Below are 18407 nucleotides of genomic sequence, written 5' to 3' on the forward strand. Positions count from 1 at the left end.
CCGTGCCTGAGGGCCTACCATGAAATGTTTTCCGAAATTTCGGAGCCAAACAAAACACAAATTTGATGTTAAAATTACATAATACATACCGTTTAGAAATATTAAAAATGTTAAAATATCGTTCCTTTGGAGTTTTATAATAGGATATATGACGAACGAAATGTTAAACTCCATTTATTGGTCCGATTTTGGTATAAACAAAAACACGAAATTGAGTCCGAAATTTCGGAATTTAATTTCACGGTAGACCGCTGAATATAATATTAAATTTACACACAGATGAATACGATGTAAGGATTTTATATAAAAAAGTAGGGGACAAACGGACCCACTGTTAGCTGTAAGTATCCTATGTCTAGTCAGACTTCACACGGTCCCGTTTAAACACCATTGCAGTTAATTTCTCTTGAATTGGCCACAGGAATTAACTCGTTCCCCGTCTATCATTCCTCGCAGGTACTCTACGAATTGAAACTAATGCCTTATTCAATTTATTCGGTAAAAAAATATAATTTATTACAATTATTTAATCTAACAGGCACATAACTAGTTTAAGTGCTGATATAAACGTTATTTGAATGTATGAATAGAGTTAATATATAAATGTTAAACAATTTTGTGGCAAAAAATGTTTGGCACTTCTTATTTTATTACTTCGGAGTACCAATGTGTCGTTCAACTTTACATAATAAAAAAAAATTGTGCTCGTATGTGACTGCCATTATATGAGTATATTAGATGCATACTACTATAACAAAAGTACTAGTTGACACGATAACGTTGTTTTACCCCCTTACATCTATCTACCAGGTGTATTTTTTCTTATCCGGAAAAAAATATCTCTCAGTTTGGAAAAAATAATATACATTTCCAAATTACATTAAAATCTCTTAAGAGGTTTCGGAAAGTAGCTTGAAAAGACCCATACCTTTTAAAATTCTAAATAGTCTTTTTAAATCGACTTCAAAAAAACGTTCTCAATTCGGTGGTATTTTTTTTGGTTTGTTACCTCAAAAACTCCGTCAATTATAAAACGATTTGGATTTTTTTTTTTATCTGAAAGGATATACTTTCAGATTGATCCCATATAAATAAAACAAAATGGATTCAGTAATCAAGTTTTTAAATGCAATTAATTGTTTGTTTTTTCACAATTGAAATCGGCTTTTTTTGTGAAACTTAATAAATTTGTTATATTATAAGATATAGCTTCAGGCCCTTGCTTATGACATACACAGGCCAACGTAGACTAGAATGTTCTTGTTAGAGGTCGCTCGTGTGCGCATTGTCTCATGTACTATGCAAATTCCAAACGACAATATTGTATTGTTGTTAGCATTGAGTCAATGCATCGAGAATCAAGATGACCCCATAAAAAATCACGATCCCTACATTCGAGTGCGTACCTATTAAACACGATACGACGGAGACCGTGCCGGAGTTTAATATTATGCATTACTTTATTTTATTTTATTTTATTTTATTTATTCATTAAAAATAATTACAACATTATAACAGCAAAAGCCAAATCAATGTTATAAACCTAGTGTGGTAACATACAAAGTTATAAGAAATGTATTTAACCCGACTCCAGATATTTGTGAGCCGCTTCCAATATCTTTAGTAGGCTACTACTAAATATATCAGTGATGCTTGTAATATTATTAAATAACCGTTAGGGAGCGTGATGAAGTAGGTTAGTCCTTACTGGCGGGACATTAAACGTAACCGGGTGACGGCGCGCGTTAACATAAGCATTCGGTACTCGCAGTTGGACTGCCTCTAACACTTGTGTGTGATGCACCCATCCACGTAACAACATATTTTACATTTATATGCAGTATTATGATTAACATCCTGCTTTTACAACACATGCAATTGTAAGGAGAATGTTTCCATTAAATTCAGAATATTAATACCGACAATTCTAAAAAAAAAAAAACAATTGAACAATTTAATTTATCGTAGTTTAAATAATGGTCTTATAGTAAATAGAATTAATATTATGCTATTTTTTTTTTTTGGGGAAAACTGTTTATTTTTACCTAGTATTAATGAAAGTGACCTTTGAGAATTGTCGATGATCTCAGGCTTACAAGCAGTATCAAACTCTTAAGTCTTAGGAGAGACTTTGCCTTACTTTGCGCGCTCTATCGCTTATACAACAGACTACCTATTACTATCGTACAGCTCGCCATCGACAGGAAGTTCACTCCCATACCTTGAAGCCCAGATGGTCATGCACAGCGCGGTTTCAGAGATGTTTCCTCACACGAATGCTCAGGTTATGGAATGAGCTCCCTTTTGAGGATTTTCCAAGAAACTACGGCAGGGGGTTCTTTAAAAAAAAGGGATAAAAAGGTTTTTTTAGGCGGCAAAGCGCGCGTGGCATTGATATTACAGGTGTTCATAGGTTAAGGTAACCGCTTGTCATGTCTTATGGGCTGTATACTTTTTATCACCTTAGTGGTATAAAAAACTTAAAAATTTTCCCAAATACATCTTTAACGCAAATTTATTAAAAAATATAGCAACTGTTATTAAAAAAATATATGTCTATAATAATGTATAATTGTATAATTTGTTTTAAACATATGTTATTAAAATACCGTAGGTATGTAATATACCGCAGTAATCTAAATTAATTCGTAATTCATATTTATGAATATGCAACTAATTATAGTTGTTATGGATGAACGTTAATAATGGCAGGTTATTATGTGTAATGCAACTTAGTTACATAATGCGACTGTTTAGCAGACGGCATTGACAGTGACGAGCGGTGGCCGCAGCCGCAGTTGGTACTGTGGGTTCAAGTTCAATGTTACAGTTTGTAGGCGAGTGGACCTTGTGTTTTATTGCAGGAATAACTGTATACTAATTCAAGATAAAGGGATATCTCGGACTTTAATAGTCTTTATATATACATACATACATACATACATACATACATACATACTATATACTACTACTACTCATGTGAAGGTCATGCCCTCTGGCGACAAAGAGTTTTTAGACCACCTTCGATGTACACAAAGCACGCAGTAAGTAGCGATCTTTCTTAATGACTCAAACGTGAATTTTAAAATCGGCTACGATTCAATCTCGAAACGAAAAGTGAAGAATTAAAAAAAAATATATATTTCAATTACTAATCTAAAAATAATCTGTAAAGTCGTACTAACATTATCAGTAATCCATGATTGATTATAAGCAAGCAAGGTAAACTGTAACCGCCGCAGACATTAACCGACAAAACGGAAGCGGAAATATAGTGGACATTTCGTATAAATATTTCTCGTGAACTGGCCAAGTTGATTTACTGATAACATATGAAGTTAATTCGAATACTTCTCTAGAAAGATTTATATATTAATTATTAGGTTCGAATATAACACAATCCTTAATATTATAAAGTATTTGACATCCTACACTCAGAACTAAACAAGTCCCTTAGTCGTCTCTTACAACACCTACGAGAAAGAAAGGGATGGCCTATCCTATGCGGAGACCACACGACTAGTATATATAAAAATAACAATTTATAATTTTAATAACTTCAAACGAAACAACCGAAACAAAATTCAGCCATACAGGTTTTAATTTATTCGCGTTTCTCATGACTCACCGATAGTACTAATCATGAATTATAACGCATAACAGTTAACGTCTCGTTATCATTGTTTACGCTTGTGTGGATTTTGCTTGTTTGCGCCTATTTACCTATTTTTGTTATCAGCGTGAACCCCTAGGGTTCGTATAGTTTACCGCAATATAATTAAATAATTACACTGATTAATATTATTATCATTATGTAATATTAATAAATTTATCAACTACCTACTATACTTTGATATCCAATAACTATAATTAATCGCTAATTACATACATACATATCTGTCACGCCTGTCTCCCATTGCTAATTATTACACATTTTATTTCGTTGTACTTATGTTTTCTTCTCTGACGTAAACATTTCATTATATAAATGTTTAAGTTGAATTAACTTAAATATTTTATTGTCAACGTTACTCATAAGTATACTATTGTCTCTCTCTTTACCAAAATAACGTCAGAGTTCTACCAAATAGCGGCGCGCGCGCATTCATGAATGGGGCTCCACGACCTGTTAATATTGACACACTGTGTATTCAGTAGTTTCATATTGACGTCGAGTGTCGTTGAGGAAAACAGTGGCTATTATTTACACGACGGTGATCTAAATTCAAAAACGTGTATTTCCTTACACTAGTAATGCATACTAATAAGTATTTAAAAGTGTGTCTAATCAATTTACTTTTAACATGGCAGGTATTTACCTACACGTACATCCGGAGGCGTCGTAGCCTATTGATTTGGATCTCATTCTTCTAGATCTCCGTGGCCATTGGTACAAAGATGGTCTATTCCAAGATATCGTATTGATTTAAATTTCCAACCACCTGTCCAGTAGATTTTTTTTAATAGGTGATAATTACAGAAACGAAGCAGAATAAAATAGCCACACTAGTATGACAAAAAGAAAACTCGAAATTAATTCCTCCATATCACACCTCCTGAGCAGTCTGGTAAAATAGGCTTTATTTCTCTATAATAAAATGGAAAACTGTACCCAGATGTGTTGTGGTATGATGGTTGTTATTGAGTTGTTATGTCTATTAATAATAATGAAGATAATAATAGGGCAGAACTCGTCATCGTAACTCGTCTGCGCCCAACCATAACGAGAACTTTAGTTAATTGACCTTTAAATCAGGTTCATATTTTGGCATTATGAGACCGTGGTACATGGTTGTCTTCATTTATTTCGACTTATAAGAAAGTTAGGGATCAACATACCTCAATAAAATTTGATAAATGTTAACGAATATTGATGGGCAAAAACATCACAGATGCCCCACCCGTAGTAAAGCCAATAAATTAATTAATATGACACAAAATGGAAGAATAAGTTGAGAATGGCACTGCTACCCATTCCTCGCTCTCCCTTAGTCGCCACTCACGATTTATACGAGAAAGGAAGGGGTGGCAAATTCTATGCCAGGATCACAAGGCTTTTAGGAAGGTGCTTAGTTTCTGTTAAAACGTTAACGTAAACTTGATTTTTGCGAACATTGCTATTGAGAAATCCGAGGCAGCGCGTTCGACTCAACATAACAGTGTTTTATACACATTTGTCATTTGGCATACAGGTGGGCGTCGATCGTCGAATGTCGCCTTTTAAAAATTTTATTACAAAACATAAATGTCGTTTAATTGTAAATATCTCGCTTCGTCCTTACATTTTTCGATCCTTGACCTAGAGAAAGAAAACCATATTGGTCAGCACATATCTACAGATAGAAGCTAGATGGTTATCGCACTAGCCCAATTTATGTGATTTCGAAGGTTAAGTCTTCATAAACAACAAATACGTAATGAGTACCTCACAACGTGTATAAATAAATCAAACCGCAGACTACCAAACCGGAATATGATTAAAAAAATAAAGTTTTTTTTTTGTTGCTAGCTGAATTTTTCCGTTAATTATATGTATGCAATGTAGGCTTATATATTAAGTGTGATAATTTAAGATTGTGTTCACACAGAAAAAAAAATGACGTCAATTATGGTAAAACCCGCTATATTAATTTAAAAACTAAACTAAATCGAATTTTGAATAAATTTCCATAGGACCAATTTATAAGTATACATACATACCTTTCAGACAAAAAAGTAATATTCCAAATAGGCTTACAACTGATGGAATTTTTAGTTAAACACAAAAATACAACCGAATTGAGACCCTACTTCTTTTTGAAGGAACTTGAAAATACAATCAATCGACCACTGATTTACATGTAATTTTTATTATACCTATATTGTTATACCATACAATCACAGACGCATTGCTGAAGACTATAACAAAGTGTATTTTATCTGTAATAATTAAATAATGTATTTTTTTTATTATTAATTAATTAATTTAATAATAAATAATATGTACAGTATATGGTAGGGTAGAATTGTACTGATATGTGTTTATACTCGTAATATGTTATATTAAGTACTTTTGTAGTGTAAACTTAGCAAGTATTGCAGATTTATCAATTCATATAGCAAGTGCGCCTTGCATACAATAATTTTAATAATAAATACGAAATGACTGTCGCGATTTCATTTACTCAAATTCGTTATCTCACGTTACCATGGAAATTTTGGATCATTTTTTTTAATGAATCCATAGGAACTATTATAGTACAGAATAGACCCCCTTCATAAGGGGGGAAAGGGATTATTAGTAATGGAGACTGAGAATCCCATTGCTAGCAATATACCCAACCAGGTCGACCTCCTCGCGGTTCCCCCTGGGAACTATCATGGTTAATTCCTGATGAATTCATCATGATGAGCTAACTGGCCTGTTTTCATTCTTATCTATCACCCTTCACTGGTGCTCCGCCAGCGTATCCCGTTAGCGCAGGCGGGGCTACCATACCATTTTCACCCATCAAAAAAAACCCCTTCATAAAACGTGCCTAAAACACTACATTCAAAATTTTAAGAAACTTCAAAATTTATACTCAATCTTTCAGTCTGATCGATAGATCATTAAGCCAGGAGAAGTATCTCCATCAAAAATTTCGTAAAAAAAGTATAAAATTAAACCTTTATACATATTTAAAGAGCTTATTAAATGTCTTACAACTACACCGATCCTTGTAATAATTATTGTATTAATTCCTTATATCGAGATATTTACCATGTAGAGGTCGCCATAGCGGCACACCTTCCAGAAGCCCTTGATGCTCGCGAGCATGGTGCGCGCGCGCCGCTCGCCCCACCGCGCAGCGCTCGCCGCCGACGCCGCGCGGACGCCCCTTGCGCCCCTGCACATTCAAACGTTATACATATGTTATTCCACAGGCGTTAATTACTTGTTTATTTAAAAAAATATTAGATTCTTTACACTTAATATACGAGTACATATTAATATCAATATTAATTATAGACAATATTGGTTCTATCAACAAATATATATTTATATATTTTGAGCACGATGATATGTAACAGGGTCAAGATGTCGGCGCGATAATTACATTTTCATCATCATCATCATCTCGGCCATTAATCATTCAGTGCTAAACATTAGGCCTCCCCCATACCATAAACTGTCATGAGCCATCTGCATTCACTGACTCCCTGCAATGCATTTGAGGTCATCACTTCATCTAATGGGGGGGGGGGCTTTATCCTACACTATTTTTGTCCGTGTAGGGTCCCTACTCAAGAACCTTTTTTCCTCATCGGTTATCGGTTCTTTAAGCTATGTGACCAGTTCACAAGTCCATTGCCACTTTAACTTGCTTATCCTTCGGGCTATATCGGTTAGTTTAGTTTTTGTTGCTTTTATAATTACATTTTACTATATCAAAACTAAAGTACTCGTACATTTAAAGAATATTTGATATACAAAAATATATTAAGATTTATGTTTTAAATGTAAAAGTTTAGATATTTGTTATTCAATCACAACAGATGTGAATTCAATTTAATACACAAACATACCAAAACCTAGATTAAGATATGTCGATATAATAATGTACTATACTAATTCATACAGGCAAAGCCGCTGGATAGAGCTAATAAATACGCTAGATAAATTCATGTCCTAAACCGCGAAAGATGTTTTTATCTAAATTCAATATTTATAACAAAATCTAGTTTCTCTTTCGTCTAGTGTTATCAACGATATTCAGTCTCAACCCAAGACGGTACTCAGAGATAAACTACATACATACTGATAGTAAACACTCATGTTTCAAGTATAATTCTTTTGAGAAATGATTCTATTTTGTTGTCTAATCGTATGTAAATGTATAATCCTTTATTTTGAGTAAATACTATAAATATAAGAAGATACGACCGTGTACAGTGAACAAAGTACAATAGAATACAAAGAAGAATGCAAATAAATTATATATCTATCTATCTATCGAGAAAAAACCTATTTATGCTTTAATTCCTTCTACCCAAAGGTTGTCTGGAGGGAGATTGCTTAGCAATAAGACCGCCTTTTGTACTACACTATACGTATTGAAAATCGTTCAACAAATCTTGTTATGTTGGTGCAATAAAGTGTTAAATAAATAAATAAATAAAAAATAAAATAAAAATATCAAAGTAAACCACTGTACTAATACGCCCAGCTAGTGTAGTGTAATCTTAGACTGGTATATCAGACTTACATATATAAAAGACTGGAAACAGTGCTCCCAAATTTGTATTTTCGGAATATTGAGTAAAATTTTTTGTCTTCACGGAATTTTAGTGAAATTAAATGGAGTTCTAATTCAATACTGTTGTATAAATCAATGGAATAAATAATTGACCTAGACACATGAGGTGAACAAGTAAGGTGCACAGAAGGGCGACTTTTTCGTCGTTTATTTAATGGTTACGTAGTAAAACATTGTTAAAATGATTGTGCCTGGATAAAGACGAAATCTTATTAGAGAAATAAAAATCACATTTGGATAAGAATAAAAAAAAAATACATCTGGTGATAACCGAGCTCATAAGAGACGGATAGTACAAGTAGTACATATATAAATGCAATTGGATATTGATCGATAATTCTGTACTGTAATCATGCAGCGTTCTATTTTTACATTTTATTAAGTTTCAACGTATTTAAAACGATGCACATGTTTTATCTAAATTACTTGTTATTTGGTGGGGAAGTTTGAGTCATTTTTTTTTCCAATCTAAAACACGTGTGTCTATGTAACAATCGTTATTGTCCTCTATTCAATATCAATATTTGTTAATAAAATAATTCAGTTCTATATAACTTTAATTGTGTTACGCTAATATGTATAAGTGTTAAGTACTGCATAGTGCCTCACATTAGTAACATAAAAAAAAAGTATTAATAAGAAATTTCTGTATATTCTCGTAAGAAAATATAAATACAATTACGTTACCATAAATTTAACCATAATAAAATACTTACCTAATATACCAATAGGTAAACTAATGTTGTATAACTAATTTCAAAGCAATAATAAAACTTATGGATTAACTACATGGGACAGATAAAGGAAACACTGGCCGTCATGTCGTATGGGGAGATAAAGGATATGGCCTGGGATAGAGCTGGCTGGAGGAAGATGCATGAATTAGTTGCACCGAAAAGAGGAAACTCTTAAATGAAAAAAAAAAACTTAATTATTTAATTATAGAACTCAGAATTTAATTAAAAAAAAAAAAAAGAAAATTTCCGACCACGATAGAAATTCGATTTTTAAAAATGTCTTACTTCGTACCAGGCGATGTATTGGACAACATACTCGTAACACACTAACCATCACTAAAACAATTTCTCAACTGCACCAGTGTGTGTGTGTGTGATTTCTCTACTCGTTACTCTGTAACTAGTGTGTACAATATAATATTATTTATCAGTGTGTGTCGTCACAACCACAAAACAATAAGCAATCGGTGCAAGTAGCCGTGAACCGTGCGTGATTAGACGTAGCGAATGGATCGCACGCGTTGCACCGGCGCGGCGCGGGCGCATCGATGCAGCGCGGCGCGGCGTCTAGTTGACTCTGACTATGCCCTACACTTTATTAATAATCATAAATATGATAATTTCAATATTTATAATAACTATAAAAATACAATAAGTATATAAATATAATAAGTATATAAATATAATATATCACTTATAATTTTTCATCTTATGTCACTTATTATATTTCTTACAACCATACTCATTGCCTGGTCCTCATTCTACAAGAATGAGACCACCAGAAGGAGACTTTGTACAAAAGTCGATTGCTTAAGTACCTCTGTCCCATTCATGTTTCTACCGTGAAGCAGTTGTGTTTGCATGGTTGTGTTTCGGTTTGAAGGATGGGATATGGCGTGTATTTACAGGGTACAGAGGAATAACACCTGAGTCCTAAGGAATGGCAACGCATGGGGGGGGTGTCATGGGCGAAAGAGTACACTCTGTTATGTTCATGGTACTGCTATCATGTCTATAGGCGACGGTTACCACTTTCCATCAGCTGGGCCGTCAGCTTGTTTACCATTCTAAGTTGTGTAAAAAAAAAACTCGGTTTTAATTTTTTTGTGTTACATCATAACTCTTTCTTATCTCACAGTCTTTCTTTCTTTAAGTCGGTTGACAAAGGAGCCTATGTACTTTTAAACATGCCCATAGCCGAAAGCTTCGTTCTCGATTCTGCGACACTTGACCTACTTAGGGTCACAAATATTACATCAGCTGTTAACTTTCCACTGCTGAGCATATACAGCAATCGACTTTTGTACAAAGTCTCCCTCTGGTAATAAAGCTGAGAGCCTTCTTCATTCTTTTATCTCTTTTACTGTGTATTATATGTATAAACATACATTACGTATTGTAATTTGTGTGCTGTAAGTAATGTAAATAAATTATCTATCTATCTATCAAAGTGACTGAAAATATTATAATATGAGTTTCTTACTTCACAATGAAGTACATCATCTTCTATAAAAAAAAAAATCATGAATATTTTAATTCACTACAATTTGCGTAAATTGTATACCATACAATTGTGTCAATAGTTTAAAATGTTAATACACTATGTCGTTGATTGTAGCTATTGAGTGTATTAATACACTTCATTAATTATTATTAAAAAAATCATAAAATTTATATTAAATTTTGCATATGACTAATTAACATTCATCGGTTTAATAACTCTATATTTATATCATTCATTTATTACAAAAATTATACATACATATTTGTGTACAATAAATCAGTATAAAGTATAAATAAATGAATGAGTATACTTTATTTGCATTATACAATATAGGGAATAAGCAAGACAATTAATAAATGTAACGATACAGTTGTATAAGTACAGTAAGGCGGTCTTATTGCTGAGAGCAATCTTTTCAAGACAACCTTAGGGTAATGGACTAATTGTTGTACAAGTATGTATGATAGTATTGTATAATTAAGCAAGTTTGGAATAACAGCGTAAAACATTAAAGAAAACTTTAAAAAATTATAAACACTTATTATTAAATTAAAAACAAAAATTTTACTATAGTGAATATGTACCTAAACTAGAACAAATATGCAATTACAGGCGCAAGAAAAACAAATTAACATAAAATAAATAAATTTTGAAAATCTAATATATATTCTAATTTACATGTATTTCGAATTTAAGTGGTATTTTGACGACAACAACCTAAGTTTCTAATGCGTTTTAATGTTCATTCAACAAAGTCTGCAATTTTTATGTACCTATCATTTTTGGTTTTTTTTTTTTTTAAACTAACTAAAATGTTTTACTAACTCTTGTAATAATGGTAATTTTAAAACATGTCCTTATTATAAATTTGGAAATTAAATTTCCAAACGCGTGCTTAAATATTATTTTTTTAATATTATTTTAAAGCAAACAATGATTGCTGATAGATAGTAGATGTACATATGTTGAGTACTTCCTTATATATTTATTTAAAGCAACACCGACAGCATATTGCATTATAACATATAGGTATAACAAACATTAAATACAATACAATATTAATGCACATGCCTATTATAGGTGTTCACAGCATTCACTTTAACATAGTTAATACAATGCGAGAAAATGAAGTAAATAATAAAAACAAACATGTAACCCAAGTTGTGAGCAATATCAGAAAAATCAGAAAATACGATTATGAGTGAATTAAATTAAAAAATATTAATATATATATATATATATATATATATATATATATATATATATATATATATATATATATATATATATATATATATATATATATATATATATATATATATATACATATACATATATATATATATATATATATATATATATACATATATTATGATAATTAGAGTATTTTTTTTTTAAATTATTATACAAAGTGTATATAATAGAATTTTATTCATATATAATATATTTGAGATAGTTGCTAACTATTTCATTTTCACTATATTTAATAGTTTATTTCTCTTTTGTGAATGAAAAAACAATATCTGAAAATATTCAAGAATTCTAAATAAAAAAAAAAACTAATATCTTTACCGTCACAGGAAGAGATGATTTGAATGTACTCGTACTTATAGTCATGTTGTTTCATATAAAGATTATTTTTATTATTTTGTAAATAGTGGCCATGAAGCGTTAATGGTAATAAAAAATATTGTTAAAAAAAATTAAATTAATAATAGAAATTTTTTAATTTTTTTTTTCCTATATATAATATAAAACTCACTAAAAGTACAAATTTAAGAAAAGTATTGCGTGATAACTGTTTATTAACGCAGTCTCATTGAATGCATTTGAATTAATTTTTACATAGATTTACTGTATCCTACATTATCATATATTTAACATGCTTAGTTATTATCCTCACGTAGACAAAGCGGCAGGTTGGTTCTAATCACTTACCCGGAAATATTATCTCCGTCGCCCCCCAACTTGTATTATTTATTGAATCTAATGCTTAAATCACAATGTTTATTTCGAGTAACAACTAAATAAATTCACACTAATAACACCGGCACAATGTTTACGCGGGAAACTATCGCATTGGAGCTTTTAAATTTGGAACACGGCGTGCACGTGCTCACGAGACGTAGACAATGAGCTCGAGAATTACTAACGTGTTTTTTTTTTTTAATTTTTATTTTATTTATGCGACCCCTTTTTTATTTTTATTTTTTCTATAATTTCATGAGGCTATGTCACATCGCGATTCGGCCCAACGATCGACTGTTTTCAAAAGAGCCCATATGCTCTTGACCTTGCGCTGCTCTCAGGCAAACTGAAGCGGCTTTTCGTTCACTCGCTGTGTTTTATAACGCATTATTGTTGTCACAACTTTTACTGTGTGCGACAGCACAGCACTGATAGCGACGAGCCGCGACGGGTGTACCCATGTGTGCCCATGTCGGGTATCCTTTTCCAGCAAATTAGATATCTAGGTTTATTGAAAAAAAAATACACAAAACAATTAAATATAATTTTCCAAATATAATTCCATTAACATCAATTTTATTTTATTTAGATATCTCCTGACGTACACTATTTACAGATCCGTTTATAGTCTATATCTAAGATAAGTAGTGTCGCTGCGCAGACGAGATAATATTTCATGAACACAAAGGAAACATATAAAAGGCGAACGTGATTGACGTACCTAATTTAAGATTTTATGGCACAAAATAAGACTTCAATCAAATTAGTGATGTAAGTAACCAACACGTGAGTAAGCAAATACTTATGCGTTCAGAAATTATAAGAGAAATTTAAAAATATTTCAAATGCTAAGTTTGCATTTGGAAAACATAAAATTTAACATCCTGCCAGGCTACTCCATAGGGATTCGAATTTGCATCTCTCAACTATCTATTATACTACAGTAATATGTTGCAACTTATTGGGTAAATAAACATCACATACTCCTATACATCCTATCCATACATATACACACACATACGCACACGAAATATATCTACAGTCGAAATAAAACCTTATCCTTTTTCGAACCAGTTGAAAAAAACAAAATCGTCATCCAAGGCAATAAATGGTCAAAATGTAAATTTTTTGCTTGCACGGGGTTATCGACATCGGCGTTCAAAACAAAATTTAAAAATAAAATATCACTCAACATCTCAATAGATGGCGTTATAACCAATGTTGCTTGATACAACTTTTTATTTCGCTCCAAATTTTATGTAATAACAAACTTTTCCTTTGTCACTACGAGCAACGAAGAAAAGAAACCAGCCTTTCTCTATTCTGATCTTAACATCGTCTTACTATCTTCAGTGATATATTTTAGAACTCTCAAACAAACTACCAAAATTATTGATTCCCCACATCGATTTCATTCTCCTTCCAAAATTTCTTCATCTATCCTATATATTTAAAACGTAAATGTTTACCCAAAATTGCAAATTAATTAGCCGAGTTGGCAACACTGAATAATACTAACAAGATCCATTAAAAAGAGGTTTAATGGTTAGTGTATTTATAAACATGTGGACCGGTCAGAATTACATAAAGACGTAAGCAAACGTAACACAATACGCAAATAGACAACATCGGGGCTCATTATGTACATGTTTCATAAAAAAAAAATGTCTACGCATGGATTGTTACTATCTATTAATAGTTTGGACACTTACTACGCATTTTGCTATTGGTATTTTTTTTTATGCAACTTAGAATGGCATACAAGTTGACGGCCCACCTGATGGAAAGTTGTAACCGTCGCCTATAGACATGAGCAGTACCATAGACGTAACAGAGTACATTCGCCCGTGATACCCCCCATGCGTTGCCATTCCTGAGGACTCAGGTGTTATTCCTCTGTACCCTGTAAATTCACGCCATATCCCACCCTTCAAATCGAAACACAGCCATGCAAACACAACTGCTTCACGGTAAAAACAGGAAAGGGACAGAGGTGCCTAAACAAACGACTATTACTATTGATAATTCACTAAAAAGGTTTTTTTGATATAAATATATTCTTTTTTTCTTATATATTTAGCATAAGATATATTCTTACTTTAATGTCAATGTTAAAAAGATTTATTTAGATTTATGTAAATGAATCCGCTATAATAAATTTATTATTTTCCACTGAATAGCAAGATATTTCGAACGTATTCAAGGTTTAACATACACTCCATCGTTGATACTTTACAATATTCAATGATGTATCTTTCTCTTAAAAACTTAATTATACTTCCTAATTACAAACAAATTAAGTATTTTCTCTCTTTTCTTGTGTATAATTAATTGTATTACATATATACAATATAAATAGTATGTTACGCTTTAAAATTCAAAATTATATATTTTTCACGCATTTGGGGTTCTGAAATAACACTCTTTTTTTCCACTAACTGCTATTATCCTATTGTCCTACTTTATTTTATGCTATTTACCTATTGTAAATTCGAAAATTGACGAAATTGTTTGAATGGATAGATGTTTATTACTCTATATACCAATAACTCTGGTGTGGTTACTACTTCCATTTTCACCCATAAAAAAGCACCATATTGTAACTAACTCATTTTTATATATATAATATTAGTGAGTATGGCCAGCCGTCAATGCCATTTGCAACCAAGTGCATCTTTTTATAGGATCATAACAATGGAAACTGCTAGAACAAAAACTACAAGATCACTGCAACGCACATGGTTTTCAGTAGGCAACATATGGAATTTTCCACTTTTCGAGGATAAAATAAAAATTATTGAAGAGTGCATGTCATAATAATGGTTGGTTGCCAACGGAAGTGCATGCGCATAGAACATAATCTCATTGCAATTTGCTTGTTTTTATGCGGTTTATTATGTATGCAATTACTTTATTATGTAACAATTCTCGAATGCAATTATTCATGCATATACAAGCACATTCCTTATCTGAATATTAATGTATCCGAAATATAAAAATTGCACATTTTATTTGTGTATATGTAACGAAATATCTCTGATAATTTTTAAACGATTATTAGCTGATAGTTACCACTAAGATGCCACTTAGCTCCTTAGCTATTCGTAAGTTAGAATAAAGGATATCCTTATTGCAATATACAGGGTCTCCTATGTTTAATATTGGATCGTTAGAAATCGTATATTAAATCCTTACTAATATTATAAACTATCTTTTAATCACGACTTTGTTCACGTAACCGAGATAAGTATAATTATATATCATATATATATATATATATATATATATATATATATATATATATATATATATATATATATATATCCGTCAGCTTGTTTGCCATTCTAAGTTCTATAAAAAAAAAAAAAAAAAAATCATCGGTCAGTGAAGAACTGGAACAAAAAAAATGGTTCATATATTGCTCCATTCCATATAATATGTATACTAAATTTCGTAGTAATCGGTTAAAACGCTATAAGGTAACAAACATACCGTGTGATCTCGGCAAAGAATCACGTGAAAGAAAGGAGTAGCCCCTCTGTCTTTCACGTGAGTATCGTAAGAGGCGACTAAGGGAATTTAATTGTCGAGGAATGGGCGTTAGCGTAGCGTTATTCTTAAAACATAACCGAAACCAACCGCAGTTAGCCTTTTATCTAGATCAATAAACAAATCCTGGTTACACGGACGAAAACACGGGTAAAAATTAGTGTATATATATATATATATATATATATATATATATATATATATTAGTATAATATAACAATAGCAGTAGTATAATTAAATATACCTCGTATTACATCTCTCATACGTATGTAAATAATCAGTGTATTGCAGCAGACATTGCATACCTGCAATGAAGACTTAACATCGTTCTGGATTGGTTATCACTACGTAAACAAACTTTATGTATTATATAATATGTTACAAGATTTCATACCGAAACTAATAGCAACAAAATATCTGTCGATTTCCAAAAACGATTTATCAAAGCGATTTATAATTATTTTAAATTTTATTAAAGAAAAACTAACAGCTAGAAAATTTCATAATAAAAAAAGACAGTAAAAATAAAAAACCAATTACAGGTTTTCACAAATAAAAACAAGGTTTAACTAATGTACATGACGTCGCTAATACTGACAATAAACTAAATTAAACTTATAGTAACAACTTTATAGTAATACATACGTTATAGGTAGGCAGTTATGCAAAATAAAAAGTTGAAATTACACGCACAAAGTATTTCTTAATCTTTATTTAAAAAAATTGGTGATGTTTTAAGAAGGACACTGTTGCCCATCCCTCGACCATAACTTCCCTCAGTCGCCTCTTACGACACCTACAGGAAAGGAATGGGTGGCCCATTCTTATGCCGGAACCGACACGGTAATCGTACACACGTTAACCTATAAATGTGCTAAATCAAACTGCAGGAATAACCCAGCAGTTTAATCTGAAATAAAATTACACTTAATAAGAGCATATTGTATTGTCACGTTAAGTAGGCATCTCGTCTCGTTAGCTATATTTATATGTCTAACTCTAAAGGGTGAGCTCCGAAAAACACTACACGCGACATGATAGTTTATTTTGTACCTCCTTTTCACCGCTCTATTCGGAAAACAGATTTTGCTAAGAGAAAGCAATTTCAACTGTGATTTTTTTAAATAAATTGAAATAATTTTGAAATAACTATCTGTAACTCGCGGCTCCGTCCGCGTAAATCAGTACATAAAATATTTACTAAGTTAAAATATAACTTACCAATGTACCAAATTTCATTTATTTATTTATTTATTTAAGCAACACCAACAGCATATTGCATTATAACATATAGGTATAACGAACATTAAATATAATACAATATTAAAGCCCATGCCTATTATAGGTTCACATCCGTTTAGTAGTTTTCGCGTGAAAAAAAAAACATTCATCCGTCCATCATCATCATCCTTACAAACTTTCGGATTAATAATATTAATGGGATATGAAAGTCAAAAAAAACCTAAACACCTACGTTTTATTAAATATTAAAAATCTATCTCTCTATATTTAATAACCGAAATATATTTTATCGCTCTGGATTTGAGTAACTTAGTTTAAGTTTTCTTCCACAAATAATAGCAACATCCACCATGATATAATTAATATGGCGCCGATACAGAAGTCAACTGTATGTATTCTAGAAATAATTTCTTGTCGATCCATTCGGAATTCTTAACATAATAACAAAGAAGGTCTTTTTTTTAAATCGTGTAGCTATTTATTACAAGTGGTGTGACCCCAGCCGCGTGTTGTCATTTTCGGAACTTCACCTTTACATTGTGTGTGATAACAATGCATGGCGGACATCATATCTCTGCAGACAATTGTATCGGAGAAAGTGTAACCTTCATTCTTATATTAACAAATAGGTTACGAATAATAATTAACCGTAATACTGATTGGTAGTTCATATATTAACTGTCTGACGAAGGAAATTAAGTTTAAAATAGAATACAAATAAATACAACATTCGTTTCGACCCATTCTAAAAATAATTATACCATTTCATCATATCAGCCTTTAACTGTCCACTGCTGGACATAAGCCTCCTCCCAGGAGGAGTTTTACCAGAAGTTGCCACGATTGACAAACGCATTGGCAACCGCAGTTAGGCTTTACAGATGTTATAAAAGGCACGCTGCTGTCCATCCCTCGCCTTTTACGACACACATAGGAAAGGAAGAAGTGGCAAATCTATACCAAGACCGATACACACTTGAAAAAAAATGATGTCAAATCAGTTGTCGATCAGCAAAAGTGGCACATAGATGTCTATGTGCTACTTTTGCCCTTAAAACATTAATAAATTAAGTCTACTTGCAAATCTTCTGTTTTAGTCATGAATCGGCTGTTGTTTTGAAACATTGT

The 18407-nt window shown here is 31.8% G+C and overlaps 2 protein-coding genes across 4 annotated transcripts in view; one reads left to right on the forward strand and one right to left on the reverse strand.

Annotated features, from left to right (window-relative positions):
* The window catches only part of LOC113512204 (neurobeachin), a 520131-nt gene that overhangs the window by 447995 nt on the left and 53729 nt on the right, over positions 1 to 18407 (forward strand). The gene's annotated exons all lie outside the window — the stretch shown is intronic.
* Positions 1 to 18407, reverse strand: part of LOC113512015 (facilitated trehalose transporter Tret1-2 homolog) — a 56550-nt gene that overhangs the window by 8918 nt on the left and 29225 nt on the right. Inside the window, exons 1-2 of one of the 3 annotated variants that reach the window (XM_026895766.3) lie at positions 12459 to 12848; positions 6743 to 6869 (exon numbers count right to left, since the gene is read on the reverse strand). In XM_026895766.3, the coding sequence (XP_026751567.1) occupies positions 6743 to 6799 (57 nt within the window). In that variant the 5' untranslated portion in view covers positions 6800 to 6869; positions 12459 to 12848. Of the gene's footprint in view, positions 1 to 6742; positions 6870 to 9301; positions 9346 to 12458; positions 12849 to 18407 lie in introns of those variants that run through there. The other 2 variants (XM_031909126.2, XM_052896804.1) reach the window with 2 other exon arrangements.

The sequence above is a fragment of the Galleria mellonella genome, unplaced genomic scaffold, assembly GCF_026898425.1.
Source record: "Galleria mellonella isolate WM207_F2 unplaced genomic scaffold, CSIRO_AGI_GalMel_v1 utg34, whole genome shotgun sequence".
In the NCBI taxonomy this organism is placed as follows: domain Eukaryota; kingdom Metazoa; phylum Arthropoda; class Insecta; order Lepidoptera; family Pyralidae; genus Galleria; species Galleria mellonella.